Genomic DNA, 24,771 nt, shown 5'->3' with positions numbered 1-24,771 from the left:
TATAAACTCTTTTTTTCCTTTAGTCACTCTATTCAAAGAAGATGCTTCTGGAGAAAATTTGGCTTAGTGGAGAGTTTGCAGAGAGAAGTGAAGACTTGCATGTCTTGTTTAGCGCTAGGCCTCACTGCCTAGAACAGGATCTCCCTGATCTGTGTGGAATGATGAAAAGAAGAACTCTTTTTTAATTTTCTCTTTTGTAAACTGGGAAAAATGTTTTATAGGCTATTAGGAGTAAGTGAGAGAGCCTTACAACTGTGTGAGACATGGCAGGTACATGACAGGTGTCGTACCTTTCTTACAAGTGCTACATCCAGCCCCTTTCATGTAGTGTGTGGTCAGGGTAAGTCTTGGAGTTCGTTGACCACCCTCAGAGGGGTTCACAATTGTGACAGGTAATCCTTATAAGAAAGGCACCGTTATTCCATCGGACCCATTGGATGGCGATGGGGCTGTGGCTGAGAAAGCAGTTTGCCAGAGGCTACATCTGCCGAGGGTTGGGACCCAAGAGCTAAGATCCTATCCACAAGATCTTTTAACTAGCCTGGGTAAGACATCTTAACTAGTGAATGAGAGATGGAACCCTCCTCCCTCCCAGGCCACCTTTATCCTGGGTTCAGCCTTAAATTGCTCCTTTAATCATGCTTTCTGGCCTTATTGCTTCAACCGGAGCAGACCTAGAACCCCACCCCTCCTTTGCCCAATTTCTGCTAGGGCTGGAGATGCCAACCAGTAAAGGGGAGTCAGGTTTCTTACCCGTTACACCTATGCCCTTGACTTCTTCAGTGACTATGAGAAGAGGAACAGATCGTCACCAGGCTGGTGGTGACAGTGAGGGTGTTGATAATGATTTTGTGGTAAGGTGTATACCCCCGTGAATATTCAGATTAAAACTGAGAGCCACTTCTTTTTTTCCCCCTGAAAGTTGCATCCACCAAAGTTTAAAATGAATAGGGTCTCGAGTCCAACAACAGATTGAGGGCCACCTTCCTTGTCCTTCCAGCCTCTCCCTTCCGTGTGTCCCAGCCGCAACGTCATGCTTATTTGTCTCACTGTCTTTGTCACCCTGCGTAATGACTTGTCCAACCCACTTGGCTGTGAGCTCCTTGCAGGCATGAGGGGTGTCTGGTACCTCGGCATTCCCAGATACTCGGCATTCGGTGTCTTGTGTGGAGAGGAGCTGAGGAGTGTCCACCACCTCACCTGCTGCAGGCACGGCCATTGGGAGATCGCAGAAGAGAAGGAGCAGGCTCAGACGGACTCTTCCGGGGCATGTCGAAAGGAGGTGCAGCAGCGCTTCCCAGGGGTCCTAGTCAGGTCTTAGACGAATGCCCAGTGCTGCCCCCTGGCCTGGCCAGGACAGTCTTTGCCAACAGCCACAATGTTGGCCCTGGTGCCGGGTGCAGGACCAGGTGGGAGCTGCTCCCAGCTTCCTACAGATGTGCACCTTCTCCTCTTGGATAATTCAGGAGGAGGAGAGGGGTAGGGGGAGGGTTTAGAAATCTGTTCAAGAGCAGATTTACTGGCGTGGACCAAAGTCCAGCTTAAGAATATTAGGAAAAAATACTACAGGTCGAACCCGGGTAATAAAAATCCAGATCATCTCTCTCAGACATTTGCCAGGAGGTTCCATTTTTCTCCCCAATTTTATCTCCGGATGAGCACAAAATAGGTAGAGCTTGGTCTGGTCTCCTTTTGGTTTATGTGCACTTGACACATATTTTCACTCTCTTATGAAGTGGAAATGGTTATGTTGGTAAGCAAAGAAAATGTTTAAGGACGCTCTATGGTTTAAGGCTTCTTAGGTATGTGGAAGGCTTTCTGATTATGAAGATTTGGGGGATACTGGGGGAATTCCTATCCTCCCAAAGCCATGTGACAAACCCTACTTGGCAAACCCTACCTGTTAGCTTTATCTTCCAAAGCCCTGTGGGGCCTGCATGCTGCAGGCTCCTTCCTTCCTCATTGGGTGTTTGCCTGCTCCCAGGATTGGAGTCACAGAAGACCTTAGCAGTCTTCTCGTCCTGCCCCAGATTTGAGATCTGCAGAGAAACCAGCCACCAAATGGATTTTTTCTATTTCCTGAAGCTTGCTTCCTGCACAGTTAGAGAACCAGCTGTGTTTCTTGAACCAGTGGATGGGTAAAAGGCATTTTTACTGATTTGCAACTGAACTTATACAAAGATCTGCCAAAATAACAGCAACAAAAGCGATGTTTAGCAGTGATAATGTTGGCGGCTTCTGCTTACTGAGCACTTGCTATGTCTCAGGCAGGGTGCCACGCTCGCCCCTCGCTGTGTGTTATCTCACTTAGCTCCTCATGTCCGCCCCGTGCTGTGTTTGACCCCATGTTATAGGTGGGAAACTGCAAGACTCAGAGAGTGTGAGTGCCTGACTTGAGATCAAACAGTCGATTGTATCAGAGCTCGAACATCAATTTATTTGAAAAAACATCCCATTTTAGCAAAGAATAGAAACACAAGGCAGAGAACAATCGAGGCCCTGCCATCCGTGACATAGGCTCTGTATTTTAGTTTGTGTTAACAGTGGTTCTGTAAGAGCTGGTTCTCCCTAAACCACCTACCGACAGGGCTGCCTTAGGCTTGTGCTCAAGAAAGACCCTAGCAACTGGCCCTTGGGGTTCCTTCCTGGAGGTAAGGATGCAGCTCTTGGTATAAGGAGGAGCTTCTTGCAGTCCAACCTGCGGAGATGACCTGGGCTGCCTCTGGAGGTGGATACAAACAGAGGATGGAAGTTGGGGGGCTGGAAGAGAAATGGGGTTTGAGAGACGGATGAGATGTCATTCAAGGTGGCATCCAGCTTGGAGACTCACCTGGGTTCTGTAGGAAGCTGGGGAAAAACCGAATCAGAACTTGGCCTTTCCTGAGTCGTTCCTGTCTTCGAGTACCGAAGTGCTCAGTGTGCCCGTGACACTCAGCTGAGACTTGGCCTCAGCGCACCTGATCTGTGGAAGAAGCATATTATCTCGTAGGCTTCCTTTCATCTACAAACTAGGACAGTGATCCCTGCCCCACCTGCCTTCCAGGTGTCCCAAGAGAAAGTGGGTGTGGGCATACTCTGTTGGCACCCTCTGGGGCCTCTGGGTTGTGGAGTGGGGTAGGGGCTTGGCAGGCACGCTAGTTGGCTGGGGAAGCCTGTGCCCTCTACGCGAGGGGAGGACATTAAAGGCTCTGAGCTGGCCCTGTGCCTCTGCCCTTAACTCGTTCTTTGTCTTCCTAAACCACACAGCCTCTTGGGTAAAGGGAGTGCAGCCAACGATTCTCTAGTGTGTCTGAGCACCTGGCAGAAGGAGGTGACAGTGTGGGTCTGCTCTTTCCTCTCTCTTCATTTTTTTTAAAGTTATTGAACACACATACACACACAGTGTGTTTTCTTGCTTGTTTGTTTAGGAAACTGCAGAAGTAAATACAAGTAAACAGAAGAAAATAAAATTCTCCCCACAGTCCCACCACTTGGAGCAATCTCTGTTGGCATCTAGTATACGTTCTTCTGTTCTCTTGTGTGCGTGTCATCATGATACATTTTTATTCTGAAAATTTTGAAGTCAGATTGGAAAGTATCTTGCCCAAAAAAACACGGTTTCGCAGTACACATCACACACACTCTCATGTCATCTCCATCCAATTCCTGATTATCGGATATTAGCAAAACATTAGAAACTATCAGTTGTGTTTGTTTAGAATAAACATGGTTAAAAAATCAAGCTCTATAAAAGGGTGGATAAATGAATAGGCTTCCTGGCACCCTTGCTCCACTCCCCTGCATCTCTTCCTGCAGGTCTCAATTTCTCGTTACTCCTTTCCAGAGCTATCCTGTGCATAAACAAACACGTGTGTGTGTGTGTGTGTGTGTGTGTGCGCGCGCGCGTGCGTGCGCGCGTGCGCTCTAACACAAGTTGCAGTATTATTTACACATTTAGTGGTACTATTCATGTTTTTTCATGTTTACATTTTAATAATTTAAATGTTTTCTATGAAACCACCAAATAGAAGTTCTATGACCAGAAGGGATTTTTTTTTTCTTTTCTACTCATTTTAACAATAAACATATATGTAGATAACTCAGTAAATTTGTATTGAATGAATGAATGGACTATTTCTTTTTAGTCGTTTTCTACCCAAATATATACATTTTATTTTACAAAAATGCCATCGTAGTATATTATAGTTCTATAATTTAATTTTTCTTAACTTTATGTACTAAATAACTTTCTTTATCATTGACTGTTCTATCATATCATGCATATAATGTTGGATTGTATGGATACACCATGATTTGATTACATCATCTCCTTGTTGAATATTTAGGTAGAGCTATTTTTCATTTTTTTAAATTGAAGTACAATTTATATATAGTACAATGTACAGGGCGTAAGTGTGCATGCAGTTTAGAGTATATGGTGAATTTTCAGAAATGTCTACACTCATGTAACTACCACCGTAATCAAGATACAGAACACTGCTGTCAATCTAGACACATTCCTGTGCCCCTTCTCAGTCACTCAGGCTATGCTGCTTCCAGCCGTAGGCAATCACTGATCTGCTTTTTGTCTCTGTAGACTAGTCTTTTCTAGAGTTTCATATAAACGTCTACTAACAGGTAAAGGCTTTTTTAAAAATGTAACAACTATGCCATTATTACACCTAATAAAATTAACAATAATTCATTAATATCTTCTATTGCCCAGTCCATATTTGTTTTTTTCCAGTTGTCTCAAAATTGGCTTTCATAGGTGGTTCGTTCAAATCATGATCCAGATAAGGTTCATGTATTACATTTAAAAAAATAATTAGGCTAAGTCTTTTATTCTCTAATGGTCTCCCTTCTTCCCATCCCCTTAAAAAATGTTTTTCATGTCATTGATTTTTTAATAAACCAGATCATTTATCCCAGTAAATGTACCCTATCCTTGATTTGACTTACTGTTTCTTTATGGTACCATTTACCTTGAGTTCACATTAACAATTGGTTTATATACTTTCCTAGTCTTGTGTGATTTTGATCTGCTTGTTTTCTAGCTGTCAGCTCAAACGTCACTTCCTCAGGGGTGCCTTCCCTGAGTCCCAGTCTAGGTCAGCTCTGGGACCCTTGTGATATGTTCTCAGACCGCCCTGGATTGTCCCTTTACCACCCAGCACAGTTTGTAGTTACACATTTATTAATGCAAATGTTTGATTTGGAAGCACCTCCCTCCCTAGACAGCAGGCCCATGAGAGAAGTCAGGGTCTGTGTCTCCCCAGTTCTGAGCAGCTGCTGCAGACGAGACTCCCCCATCGGTGAGTGCACATCCCAGGCGCTTTATCTTGGGGCTGTGCCTTACAGCCCACACGTTGCCTTGCTGCACTTTACTGTTGAACTAGTCTTGTTCAGCTGTCAGGTAGCATGGCTGCCAATAACTCCATCTTTCAGGTAGAGAAATGGCCTCCAGAGGCTCAAGGTCTTGGCCAGCATTCCCCTATTAAGTGAGAGAGCTGAGGCCTTAAAACTTTGCAATCTGCTGTTCAGAGTCTGACTTCTGATAAGCAGGGGAATTGCAAGAGCCTTGAAGTCAGATATGGTGTAACGTGCACTTCCCCTTCAGCAAGGCTGACACTGCCCAGCTACTGAAGAGGTGAGAAGGGCCGTGGAGAGGGACGGGGGTGTTGAGCTGTTGGCTCTGAGTTAAAATCTCTTGTTGGTCTATCCTTTTGTGTTAACTCTCTGTTTTGAAAGGATTTCAAACTCACAGAAGAGTTGCCAGCACAGTACGCAGTTGTGAACATTTGAACACATTTGCCTTACCATTCTCTTTTTCTATTTTTATACATTTTTTTTCTTGTACCAAGTTGCAGACATAGTACCCCATTATCCCTTCGTACTTCAGGGTTTATCTTGCATGGTTACTTTTAAGGTGGGCTATGAAGTGATTTCCAGCAAATTTTTGTCAGACCACTGTGGATATTGTCCCTGGTGTCAGGCAGCCTTTTTCAGGAGGAGGGGATCCAGCATTCTGGTCAAGAAGGAGGCAGCCTAGCGGGCACAGGTGGCCTTTGCTGGCCCTGAGTGGGGGAAAGGTAGAGTTCTGGCTTGTTTCTTTGGGCTGTCTCTGTGGCCGGTTGGCAGGCAGCCTCTTTATACAGCAGTTGTTTACCGAGCCCCGTGTATGACCTGCAGTCCCATGGAGGTTCTGCCAGGAGAGGCCACGCACCCCACCCTGGGGGCTTCACCATGAGTAATGATTGTCCACATTAACGGGTGCTTACTTGACATCCATCCCCTTCCATTATCTTAAGCCCTCAGACAGTCCCTGATCCCCGCTAGTAGGTACCATAATCATCCCCATTTTACTGATGGGCCAGGCTAAAGTTTAAAGAATTGTATAACTTACTAACCTCACAGGGTGATCTGATTATAAATTCCCAACCAGCAGGTTATGGTGTATAACTTTTTAGTAAAAGGTTTATCTTTGCCTTAAGCAGGCCTTGTCCATCATTTCTGTGCACCTAGGTTAACATACCTCAAGAGAGCATGTAATCTTGTTAACTATCCTGTAATCTGGTCCCCGCCTTGCTCTCCCCCACCTCCATGTAATCTTCTTTACCCGCCACCCCCACCCACCCTTAATATCAGATGCGTAAAAGAAGCTGTAAAGTGTTATTCTCGGGAGCATTTGAGATCTTGCTCTCTGGCATATGTTGTCAATTTCACTCAAATAAACTTATAAAAAGTCATAATAAGTAAATAACTAACACATATAAGGCCATACAGCTAGTAGATGGAAGAGCCAGGATTTGAACCCAGGCTCTTAACCATTGTACCAACAGTGACTTCCAGTTGCCTAGGGAAGTATGAAAAGCTTCAAAGAGGTGTCCTGTGAGCTGGGTTCAAAGGATAAGCAGAAGCTTGCTAGGCAGAGAAAGGTGTGGAGGAAGTTCATCTACCAAGGGCAAGCATCAGTGACCTTTGAGGGGTGGTCTGGTGAGTGGAGAGGAGAGGGAGATGGACCAGGAACAGTGCTCTGGAGATGTGGGTCTCTGTAGGTGTCTGCACTCATCCTGCGGGCACGTGAAGAGCTGTGAGGAGGGAGTGCTGGATCTCTGGAAAACGGCCTTGGACTTGGAGACTGGGTGTTGGCATCTGAACCAGGACAGGAAGTGGGGAGACTTGAGAGTTTTAGGAAATAGTATCAAAAGGACCAGTTAACAAAAGGAGTGAAATATTTCACGTTTCTTACTAGATGGAACAAAGTAATTTTCCGTTGGTGAGCATGATTAGCCTTTTTTCACAATGAGCATTGTTCTTTGAAAGTTCCTTCTAGTTTCTATGTAATCTTTGAAGACTCCTAGTGCCCACTAAATTAAGGGAGTTGATGTTTATTGGGTACCTACAGTATGCCAGACACTGTTCAATATTTGATGCACATAATGTCATTTGATTATTCAAGTTGCTTAAAAAAAAATAGTTAAATGCCCTTATGAAAGCAGTAGTAGTTTTTGAACATCAATGCATATTTATTCTTATATTCAGATATATTTTTTAGCAGCTAGCCACATGCCAGGCACTGCTAGCCAGTGGGGATATATAGTGTCATGTGACACATAATGATGTTTTGGTCAACAACAGACCACATATACAATGGTAGTTCCATAAAATTATAATGGAGCTAAATTTCCTGTAAGAAATGGAAGGATATATTGTTTCAGTGGATTTTGTGTTTCTCTGATGGGAGCAGTAACTGTGGGGCTGGGCCGTAGATTCCTTGTCACTCACAGCACCTCAGTTTTGAGTGCACAGATGAAATCCCAGTCAGCCAGCCATTGGCCTGTTTCAGCACAGAGGAGCCTGTGCCCCTAATGCTGCGTATTCAGATGCTGCTACAGCCCTCCCAGAGCTAGCTTGACAGTCTTCAGAGTACATTGCTGAAAATTCTTTGTTGAGGATCTAAGATCCTGGACAAGGACACAGGTCCACAGCAGCTACCTTAACAAGTATTCAGTGCCACCACCACTTTAATAAAAGCTTGCCTTGTCCCTGTACTTTGGAAATATTTTCAGGTTGTAATGATCTATGTAAAGCATAGATCAGTTTTATTTCATCCATCAATTAAATGCCAAAGAGAGCCCTTTGGGTCAGACAGTCAGTGGAACCAAAAAGAAATTTCCAAAGTCAAAATATTGATGCCTCAATTCTACACCCTCTCCATGTTAAACACCCTCTTTTTTTTTTTTTTTATGAATACCACAAAGTTCCTTAATCTGACCACTGCTTCAACATGCAATCGCCAAAACCACATTGCCATGACAATCCCTTATGTTTCTTTACCTCTCTGTCATGATTTCTTATTCCCGTTCATCCTCGGGCCCTTTACTCCCTGCTGACTGCACTGTTATGGTGATCCACACCTTATCCAGCCAGTTTCTTCTCAATATTTTCAATTTAAAAGCTCGTGGGACAGTGTTTATAAAGTCTACAGTCGTGCACAGTTGCGTCTTAGCCTTCACACTCACTCACTGACTCACCCAGAGCAACTTCTAGTCCTGCAAACTCCATTCACGGTAAGCGCCTTACACAGGTGTGCCATTTTTTACCTTTGACGCCATATTTTACCTGCACCTTTTCTGTATTTAGATATGTTAGATACACAGATACTTACACTGTGTTACAATGCTTACAGCATTCAGTACAGTAACATGCTATACAGGTTTGTAGCCGAGGAGCAAGACCACACAGCCTGAGTGTGTAGTAGGCTGTACCATCCAGGTTTGTGTAAGTGCGCTCTGTGGTGTTCACACGAAGACAGAATCGCCTAAGGGAGCATTTCTCAAGATGTATCCCTGTCGTTAAGTGACGCATGACCGTAAGTGGTGAACAAGACAAAGTTCTCTGCCTTCATGGAGCTTACAGCCGAGCGTCAGCCTCAGTGTGATGCTAAAAAGCACAGATGGGTGCCCAGCTCCGTGCCCAGGAAGCTGACTCAGCAAGTCAGGAGTGTAGTAGTTTCTTCGGGCTGCCTCAAGCTGGGTGGCTTAAAACAACTGAAGTTTATTCGCTCACTAGGAGGCTAGGAGCTCAAATTCAGGGCCACGCACACTTCCTTCAGAGGCTCTGCGGAGGATCCGTTCTTGCCTCTTCTAGCATCTGGTGGTTGCCAGCCCTCCTCGGCATTCTTGGCTTGTAGTTGGATCACTCCATTCTCTTCTTCCACCTTCACATGACCTTCCCTCTGTGTCCATCTTTGCCTCATTTTTTGTCTGTCTGCGTCTGTCTATCTGTCTGTCTGTCTGTCTTCCCTTTTTATGAGGACAGCAGTCATTGGATTAGGGCCTGCACTAATTCAGTTCAGTACAGGGGGAAGCCACCTTTTTCTTTTTCTTTTTCTTTTTTTTTTTTTAATTCTCCCCCATTTTTTAAATTGAAATTGGAAGCCTCCTTTTTCAGGAAATTTCCAGGAGATTCCAATCAATTCCTGTGGTCAACTGAGCACAGCTACAGAAACCCTAGACTGTGGATCTAGAAAACACTAGACCAGGGGTAATGGTAGTGGTTATGTTTCTGACCCATTTCGAGCTGCATGTTTGTTAGGGTCAGGATGCCAAGGAGAGTCCTTCAGGAGGAGTCCGGAAATTGGGAGGATGGGGGCTGGAAGTATAGAAGAAAGATCTTTTGAGGCCACAGCTTAGAAATGGTAACCCCGGAAGAAAGGCAGAGAGATCCAGCGGTTGGACTTGTTACAGAGACCCAGCATTGAAGGGGGAGTAGGGAAAGAGACCCCTGCCCCTAGATAATGGAGGGCATGAGAGAATTTGGGGCGTCCCCCAGCTGAGAAGTGAAGAACTTGGGGCCAGGGGTTATAAAAGGCCATGAGTGTTGTTTGGGGGAGGGGGCAGGGAGTTGGGAGGGCTCAGTGGCATGGAGTGCGGGGGACTGCCGAGGGGTGGATGGATATGTCTTTGGCCACAGTTGGATGCCTGGTAATTGTAGCTGGGCCTGATGCAGAGTTTGCTCAGAAGGGCAGTGGCTCTGGCTCCGGCTCCTGGAAATGAGGAGGTGTGTCCAGAGCTGGTCCCCCTCCTGTTTGCTGAGTTCAGGGGACCAGTGAGAGAGAGGGTGGCTAGGGGCGACCTTCTTTTCTGCTGGAAGGAAGCTACAGGCTGGAAGTCATCAAGAAGGGATGTCACTGGCACTGCTGGCCTCATGTGCCGCAGGCTACCCTCTTGAGAATGTTGAAATAGTGTTCCCGCAGAGAAGCTGATTCTTTACCGAAAACGCCTCCTTGGGTTTATGAAGCAACGGGGTGGATAGGGGAAGAAGGGTGATCCTTTGGCCTTGCAGGGCCTCCCAGGTTGGCGGTGTGTACTCCTGAGGCCTCTGAAGAACCAGCCTCCCCCCTCCCCTTTTCTTTTTCCCTTTCAATTTGCAAGTCTCCACTTCCTGTTGGTCACCTCGGTTTCCGGTGGTGTTTCTTCAGGGCTTGCTACTCTTTGTTCTCAGGCAGACGCAACCCCCCCCCTCCCAGCTGTTTCCAAGCAGCTTGCTCAGAGCCTGAGGCCCAGCCTCCCTTGGGAGGCAGCAGTGGGCAGCAGGGAGGGTGAGCATGGCTGGATGCACAGAGGAGGAGACCGGTGTGGTTTGCTTTCAGTGACTAGTATGAGAGAGCCGCTCAGCCCTGCTCTGCACTTGGGGCTGTTTATGAAATGGTTGTTACACTCAAAACAGTGTCACACCCCAGGCCTGGGCAGCCCCTCTGATGTCCGAGTCCAGGATTTGCCACCAACCTGCAATGTGGCCTTGGCCATTGTACCCCTGTGCCTCGGTTTCCTGGGTACCAGTGCTGGTGGGCCCACCTCGAGAGGGTGCGTGATGGGGTAAAGAACCTAAACTCAGTTACAGCTCTTAGGGGGTGATAGTCCCATGAGAGAGAGGAGTAGGGGTGGAGATGTGCAGAGGAACAAGACTGGATGGGCACATACTGACACTGGCATATACTTGAAATCTGCTGGTGGGCTTGCTGGTGATTCTAATGTTCTTTGTACTCATCTGTACTTTCTAAAATTTCTCTAGTAATCAGATGTTTTATAATTGGTTAGAGAAAACATTATTTTGGAAGGAAAATGCAAACGTAAACTATCCTGTGGAGGCCCCAAAACATACTGTTTAGAGCACGGAGTCAGAAAACCCCGATTCAGGTACATCATATATTAATTGGGTGACCTTAAGCAGGTCGCTTAGCCTCTGCGAGCCATTTTTGTCTGGGATACTGGGATGCTGATAATCCTCACCTTGTGGGCCTGTTGGAAGATGAGAGGACAAAATGTATAGACACAGTATCTGGCAAGTGTGTGAGTGTGTGTGTGTGTGTGTGTGTGTGTGTGTGTGTGTGTGTGTAATACAAGAAGCTTGAGGAGCTAAATTCCAGAGGAAAGAGAAAGTCTTATCCTTACCTTGGGGTGTTATGTATCTCAGCCTACCCAATAACAATAGAGGGTTCCCACAGAGGAAGCAGGTCAGTGTTCACAGAGATTTGGGAGCTTCCAAAATTATAAATATATATGATACATGTATATATTATATATACCTATAATTACATATAAGAGATGGAGCAGGGGGTGGGAGGATTTGATCTTGGGTCCAGACCCTGGACCCCCCATGCAGGGCACCGAGCGTTTGGCTGCCTAGGGCTTCTGTGAGCTGGCATCTGCAGCTTCTTGTGCCTCTCCTAGGCTCCTAACACCAAGGCTGTGTGGAAATTCTTACCAGGGCAATTCTGCAAGTGGAAGCTGTGGTTTTTACTCTCTGAGTTTTTCAGTAAATCTCTAAGTTTAGAATCATCAAATTATTAGGCATTGAGCCAGAGTCTCATGGTGCATATGTGCTGGGGTTGAGTTTCCCCAGTACCCCAGGGCCCAGCACCAGCACCCCGAAGCACCATTTCCCAGAACAAGCTCTCTAGGTTGTTACTCTGGCCCCCAAAAGCAGGGTGGTAGTGGTCGTCTGTGGATGAATAAATCTAACCTAGAGTTTCCCAAAACCATGTAAGCTTTTTTCTTGAACAAGTGATTCAGGGCCTCTTATGGGCTAATGTATGATTCCTTTTAGGAAGGAGCAATGTAGTATCAGTGTTTCCCAAACTGATGGCCCACAGACCCCTTTTCTTCAGGTAGTGTATCTTGGGACTTGGGTGTCATGGAACACACATTGGGAAACATTGCCTTCAAAATGACTGAGTATAGAGTGCATAATTCATAATTCTTGATGCTCACAGCCCTCTCTAAACGCTGACCTGCTTCCTCCATGGGAACCCTCTGTTGCTATAGGGTAGACTGAGGCACATAATACCCCAAGGCAAGGACAGAGCTTTCTTTCCCATGGAATTCAGCATCCCAAGCTCCTTGTACCTCCCCTCTGGTCTTCAAGAGTATGAAGTTGCTCACTATGATCAATAGTTTTCAACCTAAGATCAGGAACAAATCATTTTTTCTTACCTTTTCAAGTGTTTGCCATTCCCCAAATTTGGAGGTTTTTATAATTACTGGGCATCTCTTTTGGGTATTGTGGTCACAGAGCTGAACAAGATGAACTCAGTCCCCGCGCTTGTGATGTTTACAAACAAGGGGCGAAAAACAGTAAAAGTGGATGGATGGGTGGGTGGGTGGGTGAGTGTGGGTGGGTGAGTGGCAGACAGGCAGGAGAGGGAGGAGGCGAGGAAGGAAGGAAGAAGAGAAGGTCTTTGATGCGGATGGTTGGAAGGCAGGCAGGCAGGGAGGAAGTCCTTGATGCTTGGGGAGTATCTGATAGGAGCACAACCAGGGAACACTTTGTAGAAGTGACTTTTAAGCTGCAATCTGAAGAAAGAGTGGATTAATAGTGAAGCAATTAGAAAACCACACAGTGCAGGACACCAAGGGTTAAAATGAAAACTTCCTCCCCTAATATGAGAAGCCAGGGGTGACTGGCTGAACTTTTACAATGCATGTGACCTTCAGACTCCTCTGAGGTTAGCCTCAAAAAGCTGGCAGAGCCTGTGTGTAAAGAGCACACACTGAATTTTCTCCCCCATCTGTCCTGAAACAGTGACAGGCGGAGGTCTCTTTCCCCCAGTCCTGGCTGTGGGCTTGGGGTCTTTTTAACTGCACTTGGGCTGGTTTGGCCCATACTCCCAGGCACAGCTGAGCCCAGCACGAGGTGGAGTGTTTCTCAGCTCTGCCAAGATCAGCACGGTAAGGGCGGTGGGGGGAGGCAGTGGAGACGAGATGCTCACCTGGATGTTCATCTGGAATCCTCGGAAGCCTGTTCAGGCAGCCCCTCTGACTGTATGCAGCTCGGTTTGGGGTTTCATGTGGGTCATGATCCACTTGGCCTTTCTCAGAGTGCTGTCTCTCTCGCATAATCCTCTTCCTGCTTTGGGACCCCCAGGCGGAGATCTTGGGCAGAGAGAAGAGTGGTTTCTAAAGGACTCAAGCCTGTCTTGATGCTCACCACTTTCTTTTTCCCCCAGAACGGCTCCTCTGGTCTTGGAAATGCCAGGGTTTCCTTCTTGGGTGGGATGGGGGGGACTCCCCCTCCCTGTTGGTTGCCCCAGGGAAGGATGCAGGGCTAAGTAAAGAGGGCATTGCAGGCCACAGGCGGAGGGAGAGTCTTCCAGTTGGTGTTTGCCCAGGTCCCACCTGTGTTCCTCACATAAAAACACTTTATTCAACAGATATTCAGTAGCCCTAAGTGTGTGCCAGGCGCCAGGGGTACAGCCAGACAGGATTCAGAAGTGGCTCCCTCCCTCACCTGGAGATCGTACTCTGGGGGAGTGGGGAAGCAGTTAGTAAACAAGCAGACACTTCCGTCACCTGCAGGGCCACATAGGGTGCTGAGTGACCTGAACAGAGACCAGAAGGAAGAAGAACTGGCCCAGATGTCCCAAATGGGGGTCTGCTGAAGTCACAGCATAACCTTGCAGTGAAATGCGAGGCAGCCATAGGAAACGCTGTTTCCAAAGCTGTCTAAAGAGGATTGGGCCGCACTTGTGGATCATCTTCCCATTCTGTAAAGGTTCACACAGAGAAACATCTGAGGAGTTGAATTCATAGTACTTCTCTCCTCACGTGGGATTGTAAGTGGTATTTGTTATTCTTTTCTACTTTTGAAAATTTGTCGGGAAACACATAATTTATAATTAGTAAAGAGAAAACTACTACTTCTGGGTTGGACCTTAGTGGAACCTGTGTGACTTGTGAGGATGAAGTGGGATGTGTACCCAGTGCTGGCATGGAGATGCTGTTACTAAAGGGTTAATGTCGTCGGAGTGATGATGTGGAGTTGCCTGGGAAGCCTCAGGGATGTGTTTTGAGTGGGGCCTTAATGCAGTGAGTATCTAGTCCCTCTCTCTGTTTTTTTTTCTTTCAAACTGGAAACACAGTGATTGAAATAATAAAGTGGTTATACACTGCATGCTTTTCAAAAATCCAGACAGTGTTGAAAAGCATGAAAGTAAAAATCACACGAGATCGTAGCCGTCTGAGATAATCACTGTTGACATTTCAGTGTATCTCTAATAGTTTCCCCCCACCCAGCCCATTATTATTATTTTTAAAAATAAAGTACTGAGATAACAAAAGCAGGTTTTTGTAAGATGAATGTTTCTGCCCCAGAACTCTATTACAGGGATCTGTCCCTGTGCCCCGCCTGGTCATCTGCTCGTCTCTAGACTTGAGGTGCACACGCTCTCCTGCGTGACTCAGGTGAGAAAGGGCCAGCAGCTGGTAGGGAGAGTTCCAGGAAGCCTCTGCCTGCCCCTCCGCCCCTCTTCATCTGTGCCCGCCCTGCGGCCTTTCTGCTGGCCACACCGATGCTGCCTCTGGCCCAGCCAAGAGGAAGGTCACCCTGCCTCGCCAGGTTCCTGCCCCCTTTCCGCCTGCCGGCTGCTGAATGCCTGCCAAGTGCTGGCCTAATCCGGGGGAGCATCACAGGCCGCCCCTCGCAGACTGCTCTTTTGTTTCTGGAATCCAGGCCACTCAGCAGACGGGGCTGCTCCACGCACCCGGCCGCTGTGGCCTTCAGACTGACTCAGGTCAAGAGTGCTTGGGGGAGAATGCAGATCTTTAAGAGCAAAGCCCTTGTAATGAATGCCTTTCCCCCTAATTGGGTTAGGGAAGTAATCATCTGGGCTCTCATACTAAACAGGGCAGGCCTGCTGGTGTCCCACATTGTTGTTCATTTGCCAAAGAATTGCCCTGCTGTGAGCGCCTGGAGGAAGCTGAGGCTCAGGGCTCCTGATTCTGCTTGGCTTCAGAGCCCTGGGAGAGCCAGGGTTCCTTTCCTGCAAAGGTGCCCAGGCCCAGCTGCAAACCTCAGGTGGAGGGCGTCATTCCACGTGTGAAGCAGGTTCCTCTGAGAGCCCAACAGAAGCGGAAAAGCTCACCTTGTCTGAGGTTTGATTGCCCAGTATGAGGGAAAGGTGGATGTTACAAGTGCCAAATGCTTTACACTTAAGGCAGCGTGACCCTCATTTTCTAGATGAGGACACTGGGGTTCAGAGTTCATGTGCCCGAGGTTAGTACATAGTAGAGTTGAGATTCTATCCCAGAACTGCCTGACTGCACAATCTCCCCCATATTCTGGGGGAGGAATGTATTTGGTACAGAGAGGGACGTCCTTGTATTCTTTCTATTTTTTTAGTAGACATAGTTTTTTAAGCAGTTTGAGGTTCACAGCAGTATTGAGCAGAAGGTACAGAGATTTCTCATATAACCCCTGCCCCCCACACCTGTACAGCCTCCCCCATTATCAACATCCCCACCAGAGTGGTGCCTTTGTACAATGAATGAACCTACATGGACACATCACTGTCACCCAAAGTCCATAGTTCACATTAGGGTTCACGTAGTTCACATAGTTCATATTAGGGTTCACATAATTCAACAGTTCATTCTGGGTATTGTTCATCCTATGGTTTGAACAAATGTGCAGTGGCAGATATATGCCATTATAGTGTCATTCAGAGAAGTGTCACTCCCCAGAAAATCCTCTGTGCCCTGACTATCCCTCCTGCCCCACCCCAGCCCCTGGCCACCACTGATCTTTTTACTGTCTCCAAAGTGTTGCCTTTTCCAGAATGTCCTGTAGTTTGGATCCTATAGTATATAACCTTTTCACATAGGCTTATTTCACTTAGTAATATGCTTGTACATTTCCTCCATGTCTTTTCATGGCTATTCGTTCTTTTTTACTCATGCAAATATTTTTTTTGAGCACCTGCCTCTGTGCCAGGCACAACCTGGGCACCGGGCAAATGATAGAGGCAAAATGAGTGCGGGCCCTACTCCCGGGAGCTAGAGTTTAGCAGGGAGATAAATAAGTAAATATTTGGCCATGAAGAACAGCGTGCTAACAGAGAAAACAAGGGTGTCCCGATGTGGAATGATGAGGGGTCGAGAAAGCCTCTCTTAGGAAGGACATTTAAACCAGTATCTGAGGAATGAGCAGAAAGGGGGTTGAAGAGCATTGCAGGCAGCTGTCGTAGCTTTCAGAGTCCTGCCCACCCTGGAGACTAGCCTTTCCAGGAAGCCCTGCCTGCTCACTCCTTGACATGCACTGTTACCAGTCTCAAAGGTTCGTAACTTTTTCTTTTATGCACTGACGGCTTCCTGTGAGAATCTGCTCAAGCCGGTAGACCCTTTTTCCAGGAAAGTGTGCAGAGGGAAGACCTACAGTGTGTTGTTCGAACGCTCTTCTCCCAGTTGGCACAAAGGAAAATCCAGAAGGAGTTAAGCTTGGCCGAGTTGAGCAGGGAGGGAAGTTAGGATGTTTCTCTGACTTGTGTTTGGGGGCTTTGAACTGCCTTGATGAGGGCAGTGCAGCCCGGACTGAAGTTCACTTGGCTAATTTCCGGTAGCTGCTGCCTGCGGAACACCAAAGATTGTGATTGTGGTCGCTTCTTGTCAAAAGCCTTAGAGCGTTAGAGGAAATAGACAAGTAGCCTGCAGACCTGTGGGGGGGACAGCTGGAGGCTGGGAGGAGGCCACCGTTGCAGGGAGCTGCAGCCCCACATTGGCTGCTGCTCCCAGCTGTCTGGCCACAGCATGGGAGGAGGTTGTTCAAGAGATCTTCATACGTGGCCACTATGCCCATGTCTGTGCCCTGCTCTAAACCCTTCAGTGGCTCCCTGTTGCCCTCAGGACAGGCCATGATCTTAGACCTGCCCACCCTCCCAGCCTGCTTTGTCCAGGCATAGCTTACCCCACTTGCCTGGCTGTTCCAAGCACTCCAAATTCTCCAGGTGGGACACAAGCACCTCTGTGGCTTTGCAGGTGCTGCTTTTCCTGCTGAGCATTCTTTCTTTCCTTCCTGCATCTTCGACAGGTCAATTCCTAGACGTCCTCCCAAAACTTGGCTAGATGGATCCCTTCTCTCTGAAGCCCCCACTGACCTGCTACTCTCTACAAATGGCCACACCTTCCTCTGTGGGTCCCGGGCACTGTGTACTCACCTCTGCCCACCAGTCCCTCTTTCCTCTCTTCTCCCCCTCCCTCCTTTCTTTTCTTCATCGATTAGTTATTGGACACATGACCATGTTCGGATCACACTAGGGTTGTGAGAAAACAAGGATGAGATCCCACCTTCAAGGAGTTCGAAGTCCCACGTGGCCGCATGAATTTCTCAAGTGATGAAGATGAAGAACACACACAAAGCAGTCAGGTCTTTTCCTTCCAAAAGATAAACTGGGGGTAAAAGCTCTTCTCCACGATTGAAAACTAAAAGGTTGCAGAGAAGGATACGCTAAAAGGCTTCTGGTCTCAGATCTTTTGCTTGTTAAGTAAAGCCCTGGGGTTACAGGACTTTTTCACTCAGTTTCTTCACGGGTAAACGTAAGGGAGAGGAACTGATTTATTTAGGCTTTGGGTGCCTTCTCTGAAGGAAGCTCTGGGACTCCCAAGATCTGTGTTCTGGCCTCAGGCTCTCTGGGGGAACCAGCCAGAGGAGAAGAGCTCCCAGCATGAAATCTCACCAGCTTCACTTCCCCAGGGCAGACCTCCCTGCCCTCAGAGAAGACGGGGGCCTCTCACTGTGCCCGTAGCCTTCCTTCCTGGTGTCGATCAGTTTGGAATTCTGTGTTTGTCTTATTATTTGATCACCGTCTCTCCCTCTGGGCCATAAACTCCATGTGAGTAGGTGATGTGTCTGTCTGATTTTTTTTAACAACAGCTTTATTGAGCTATAACTCACCATAAAATCCACTCTCTTAAAGTACACAGTTCAGTGGTGTTTAGTGTATTCACAGAGCTGTGCAGCTATCTAATTTCAGAATATTTTCGTGATCCCAAAAGGAAACCCCATATCCATTAGCAGTCACCCCCATTAACCTCTTCCCTTAGTCCTCAGGAACCACTAGTCTCCTTTCTGTTTGTGTGCATTTGCCTGTATGGGACATTTCGTATAAATAGAATCATACAATGTATGGCCTTTCACGACTGGCTTTTTTTTTTACTTAGCATCATGTTTTCAAGGTTCATCCATGTTGTAACATGTATCAGTACTTCATTCCTTTTTATGGCCCACTCCTATTCCACTGTGTGGATAGGTGTACTGCATTTTGTTTTTCCATTCATCATTTGATGGGTATTTGAGTTTTTCCATTTTGGTGGTGTTACGAAAATGCTGCTGTGATTACTCGTATTCACATTTGCTTGTGGCCATATGTTTTCATTTCCCTTGGGTATATACCGAGGATTGGAATTGCTGGGTCATGTGGTTCTGCGTTTCACATTCTGAGGAACTAACATGGTTTTCCACAGTGCCTGCACTATTTTACTTTCCCACTAGCAGTGTGTGATGGTTCCAATTTGTCCACACCCTCACCAACACGTTTATTTTGTTTTTGTTTTTATACTAGCCTTCCTCGTGGGTGTGAGATACCTCATTGTGGTTTTGATTTGCATTTCCCTAACGACTAGTAACCTAGTAACGTTGAGCATCTTTTCATGTGCTTATTGGCCATTTCTGCATCTTCTTCGGAGAAATGTCTATTTATTCAGGCCTTTGCCCACTTTTAAATGAGATCGTTTACTTTTTTATTCTTCAATCGTAAGAGTTTTTTATGTGTTCTGAATACAGTCTCTTATTGATACATGATTTCCAAAAATTTTCTCCCATTCTGTGGGTTATCTTTTCACTTTCTTAATGGTGTCTTTGAAGCATGAAAGATTTTAATTTTGAAGACCAACTCAGCTACTTTTTTTTCTTTTGTTGCTTCTGCTTTAGGTGTCATAGCAAAGAAACCATTGCCTAATCCAAAGTCATAAAGATTCGCTCCTGTTTTCTTCTAAGAGTTTCGTAACCTTACATTGGGGTCTCTGTGTATCTTGTACCAGATCGTATCTCCAGTACCTAGAATAATGAACGCCCGATGTATAGAAAGTACTCGATACTTATTGAGTGAAACGAATGAATTACTATGAATGAATGAATGAATGAATGAATGAACGAACAGATATCTCCTCGTCCCAGAGCTGCCGCTGCTTCGGTGAAGCCCCAGGGTGACGGGAGTGGCGTGTGCAGAGAGACGAAGGGCCCCAGTTTGTGTTCATCTCATCCTCCAGCGAACCTGCCGTCCGTGAGCTCTCACAGCTCCTTTTCTGCCAGCTTCTTCACTGTTTCTCCTTAGTTTTGCTGCTCTTTAGTTTATTTGACAAAATGGCGCTAAAGCGATCCTAAACAAATCCTGTCTGATCTGCTTTGGTTAAATTAAAAATACAGTAGACATATAAGGAAATTTACCCTGTCATCATAATCTTGGTTGGTTCGACATTTCTCTTGTTGGTTTTTCTCATGTTCTACAAATAAGTTCAGATACCATGGACGTGTGTAAATTACGAAGTGAAAGTTGCCCCCCGGGGGGACATGTGATACCTGGAACTTTTAGAAAAAAGTATACGTGCGTGCAGAGAGACGAAAGGTAAAATGTCAACATCCGGGCGAAGGGCATTTGGGAGTTCTTTGTACTATTTTAACAACTTTTTTTACATTGAATTTTTTTTTAATTGCCTCTCATAATCCCATCCACAGAGAGCACTAATCCGTGGGCCCTGAGAGCTTGCTGTGCACTAGGCGCTTTACGTTCGCTTTTCATTTATCTGCTGAGGGGGAGACAAAGGTGAAGTCGAGTGACTAGGGTGGCACAGCTCGGTTGAGTAGTAGGACCAGAATTTGGATGTACGTCTCTTACATTCTGTTCCCCTTGTGTACCTCCATCAGTCAGCCTTTTCCCAGGAAAGGAGCCGGTTGTCTCCTTCACCCACCTCTGTCATCGTGCAGGTGACACTTTACAAGCTTGCGCTCAGTGAGGCTGGATGGGAGACAGTCCAGGAGTATCTGGAATAGAGGGGCTGCCGTCCTGAGTCTTGAAGGGGAGTGAAAGGGTATGGAGGGAATTGGTGCCCTCAACCAGCCAGCATGAGGGCTTCTTCCTCTTCCTTTTCTGGGGCATCTAGAGCTCTCAGGAGGCAGCCCTGACTCCCCTTCTTCCCTTCCTGTTCCAGGAATTGAAGCTGCCCGCCTTCCGAGCCCACTCCCCGCTCCTGAAGAGCCGCCGATTCTTTGTGGACATCTTGACCCTGCTGAGCAGCCACTGCCAGCTCTGCCCTGCGGCCCGGCACCTGGCTGTCTACCTGCTGGACCACTTCTTGGATCGCTATAACATCATCACCTCCAAGCAGCTGTACGCTGTGGCGGTCTCCTGCCTCCTGCTCGCAAGTACGTGCCAACAGCTCCTTCCTCTGAGCTGCCTTCTCCTCCCCAGTGAGCCTAGGTGCTCCCAAATCATCGCACATTTCCGTGTCTTCTGTGGTTATCCCTGAGTGCAAACTATTATTACTAATAATAATAGTCAACATTTTCTTTAGCATCTCCAATGTATCAGGCTAACTGGTAAGGATTTTAGCATCTTGATCTTAGTGAATCCACACAGTGACCCTAGGTGACACATACTTTTAGTGCCCCATTTACCAAGGCACAGAGAGGTTAAGAAACTGGCCCTGAGTCACCCAGCTAGTATACAGCAGGCAAGATTTGAGCCCAGAACTGCACAGTGTCAGAACCTGTGCTCTTAACCCAATATCACCTGCTTCCTGGTATGGGGCCTCTGAATGTGCTGAGAGGGGAACCCTAGAAACCACTGCTCTGAGAGGTATTTGGAAATGTGACTGCCTGCCCAGGGCCCCAGCAGGGCGTATTACGTAGTCAGCAGTCCTGGGTCCAGCCCTCTTGGGGGTCGTGTCTTCCAAGGAGGCCTCACTAAAAACACAGCATGTAGCTTTGACCGTCTGTCTGCCTTGGTAGGGATTACTCCATGAACGTGCTGCTGCTCGGGTCCTCTCCTTAAAACGCAGTTCTGCCATGCCACCATGCCACTTAAAATCACCCTCCAGTTTACCAGCATTCTTAGGATAAAGGCCCGCAGTCCAGGTCCTGCCTCTCTCACCTTGGACCCTTCTTCCCTTCACTTCCTTCTTGCCATGCCCGGTCTGGTCACAGAACTTTGCTCATGCTATTCCCTCCCTCTGGGGAGCTTCCCGTTCCCTTCCCTTGCGTGTCTGGTCCTGGTTCAGTGTTACTCAGGCTGGCACCCCATAAAAGCCTTCCCCCACTGCCCTCAGCACGTAAAGTCTCCCTGATAGCCAGTCCCGTGGCATCGTGTACTTTCCGTTAACACCGACCTCCCCCACCGAACGGTGAATTTCAGTGCGAGGAAGGAGCCTGGTGCATCGTAGGACCTCAGAACAATATTTGTGGGATAAATGAGATGAACGGAGTGAGGGGTTTCTTTAGAGCTAGGCTCCAGCACTTGTCCAAGGAGCCCTTAATACAGAGGAGCAGAATGCCCTAAAGGGGGCCGTGGCCATCATGACCCTTCCTTGACATCTAGTATCTTCTCCTTAAAATTCAATCGCATTTTACTGTCTCCTCCACAATACATTATTGTCCTATTTTGTTATACGTCCACACGTTAGCCCCCATCCCCATGCTGCAAGAAGATGGCATTTATTTTTTCCTGTGGCTTTGTCTGCTGGCCCACTGCCACACACACACACACACACACACACACACACACACCACATTACAATCATCTAGTTCCAGAAGCTTTAGACTTTTCAAAATTCAGTCTTGTTTTCCACCCTGGCACCTTCCACCTGCTGTTATTTATAATCCCTTTGGCCACTTTGGGTTTCTAGCCTCCCAATTCGTGATTTTCTCTACCTTGGGCCAGCTGGATTTCCCATGTTACACAGAGGAGTCAGTCTTGCTGAGAGTCCAGCCTGCGTGCTACTTCAAAGTCCCAAAGCAACATTCGGCTCCCTTTGGTCTTGGGAAGAGATGTGGGGCTTGCAAGACATCCCCGTCAGCCGAGGGCAGAGCGAGCGTCGCGTTTCAGCCGGCCCAAGGAAAGCCTGCGCGGTGGCCTTTGGCCTGCTGCTGTCTGTGATCTGTGGGCTGCATCGAGGCCCGCTGGGACCAGGGGACTTAGATTTCCATGGGGCCACAGAGGCTCTCCCCCAGCGTCTGTCTGGGGAGCTGGGACGTGAGGCGCACACTGGAGACTCCTTTGTGCTGCTGCCGCCATTGCTCAGGGAGGGGGCCTCACAGACAGAGAGGCAGAGGCCCCCACCCTCATGTCTGAGGGCCGCAGGCAGCCTCTGGCGGGACTGGAGTTTTCAGGACACCTGCCATATGCTCAGAGGCCCAAGGAAAGAAAAGTTTCCATGACAGCCTGAAATCCTATTCATCCCTCCCTCCCCTCTCCCTAAGCTGACTGTCAGCCACAAGGGGGGTCACCTTGCCTCAGGGAGTTTGAAGTTCTGCTAATTCCATACCAAATAATTTGCAGATAGATAAAAGGAGACACAGTTCTTCTTTCCTCCACCTGTCAGTTCTTAGGTTCTGAGAGCTGCTTTCAGATAAGAGCCTTTGTCCAGGTGGAACCTTTTTACCCGTGTACAGCCCCTCTGCCTGCTAAAACAGCAGTCAGCCCAGGACCCATGCTTGCAGACCTAGAGAAGGAGGTGGAAAAAGCAAGAGCTTGTAGGTTGTCCCATGGTGGACCAGTGGCAAAGCCTCCCCGTTGTCTCTCTATGACCAAGTTAATTGTTCGCATTTCCTACTTAACACAAGACAGACTCTACATATAGTGTAGCTATAAATATATTATAAATAGAGCGGAGCCACTCTCCTTCAATCTTCCATCTTCTATGGTACCCCTCCCCCAACTGCCTTTTTGTTGTTGCTGTGTAATTAAAGCAATTGGAAACCATGGCAACTCTACGACTTACAGGTGAGTTGACTTGGACAGGTGAGTTGGCTTGGACGGGGCAACATCATCATCCTGGTGACAGCAGCTTCGTTACTTACTGGCCCCTTTCTACACACCCAGCCCTGTACCGGCCACTCTACACCCACATCACACAGAGTCCACACAACCAGCCTATGTGGTCCTGCTGTCATCCGCTCATTCTGTAGGTTCAGAGAGGCTGAATAACTTGCCTAAGGTCACACAGCTTGCAATTTTATTTTTTTTGATGGAGGTAAAATTCATCACATAAAATTCACCATTTTAACCATTTTAAAGAGTACAGTTCTGTGGTATTTACTACATTCACGCTGTTGTGCAGCCGTCATCACTGTCTCGTTACAGAACACGTTCATCACCCCAAAAGGAACCCCGGCGCTCATTCAGCAGTCACTTTCCATTTCTTCCCACCCTCAGCCCCTGGCAACCACTAATCTGTTTTCTGTCCGTATAGATCTGCCTATTCCGGATATTTCATATAACCAGGTGTTGAGTCCTTAACCCCAGGATGTGAAGCAGCGAGGGGAAGGAGGGTGGGAGAGGAAGCCAGAAAAACAAAAGGTGGGACCAGTGGCCTTAAGTGTAAGACATTATTATGATATAAGAAGTATGAGATACATTTTCACTGTAAAAAATCCAAAAGATACAGAAATACCTAGTATAAAAAACTAGTTTTCCCCCAAATCCATCATCCCATTCCCACAGTCTGGTGTGTATCCTTCTGGACTTAGAAGTACTTGTGTGTTTTCATAATTGGGAAAATAAAGCTATTTTCATTTACGGGGGGTGGGGAATGAATCATAGATTACACCCGTAGAATCTTCCCAGTAAAGAAAACTGCCAGAGTCTCTCCCTTCTTCCCGTTTTCATTCTTTCTCTCTCCATCCGATGCCCATCCTTCTCTCCAGAGACAGCTTCTGGAAGGAGATTCTTGTGTCTTCTTCCAACATCGATCTAGTATATTTTCTAGAAATGTTCTGAGCATATACAAACATATCGTTGAGCCTCATGATTCAGAGATTCCATACTTGCCAGTTTACCTACTCACTAAGATTTATTTTTAGCCCCCAAATCAGTACTCACAGAACTTCTGCAGTCATTCATGGACATATGCAGAAGAGCAAAAAATGTGAGTCATCCTGCGTGCATGTTCCCAGCTAACGTGGAACAAGGCAGCGCTCTGCCTCCTTCTTTGGGCTCTCATACTTAACACAGTGGCCTTCTTTTCAGTCTGTGTAGTGCCGTGTTTTTTCACTTTCGGCTTGTTGGTGATTTTGCTGTTTAAAATGGTCCCAGCCTTAGTGCTGGGTGGCTGTCTGGTGTTGCTAAGTGTGAGAAGGCTGTGTGCGCCTTATGGAGAAAATATGTGTGTGAGATAAGCTTTGTTTAGGCAGGAGTTGCAGTGCTGTTGGCTGTGAGGTCTGTGATAGTGAATCAGCAAAATA

At 47.1% G+C, this 24,771-nt stretch overlaps 1 protein-coding gene across 1 annotated transcript in view; it reads left to right on the top strand.

The window, feature by feature from the left end:
- Positions 1-24,771, top strand: part of CCNJL (cyclin J like) — a 45,807-nt gene that overhangs the window by 3,765 nt on the left and 17,271 nt on the right. Inside the window, exon 3 of the mRNA XM_039877100.1 lies at positions 20,523-20,736. Coding sequence (XP_039733034.1) covers positions 20,523-20,736 — 214 coding nt within the window. The remainder of the gene's footprint in view (positions 1-20,522; positions 20,737-24,771) is intronic.

The sequence above is a fragment of the Pteropus medius genome, unplaced genomic scaffold (assembly GCF_902729225.1).
Source record: "Pteropus medius unplaced genomic scaffold, Ma_sr-lr_union100, whole genome shotgun sequence".
In the NCBI taxonomy this organism is placed as follows: Eukaryota; Metazoa; Chordata; class Mammalia; order Chiroptera; family Pteropodidae; genus Pteropus; species Pteropus medius.
Note: the sequence above shows the minus strand (reverse complement) of the source record. Positions and strands in the feature narration are given on the sequence as shown.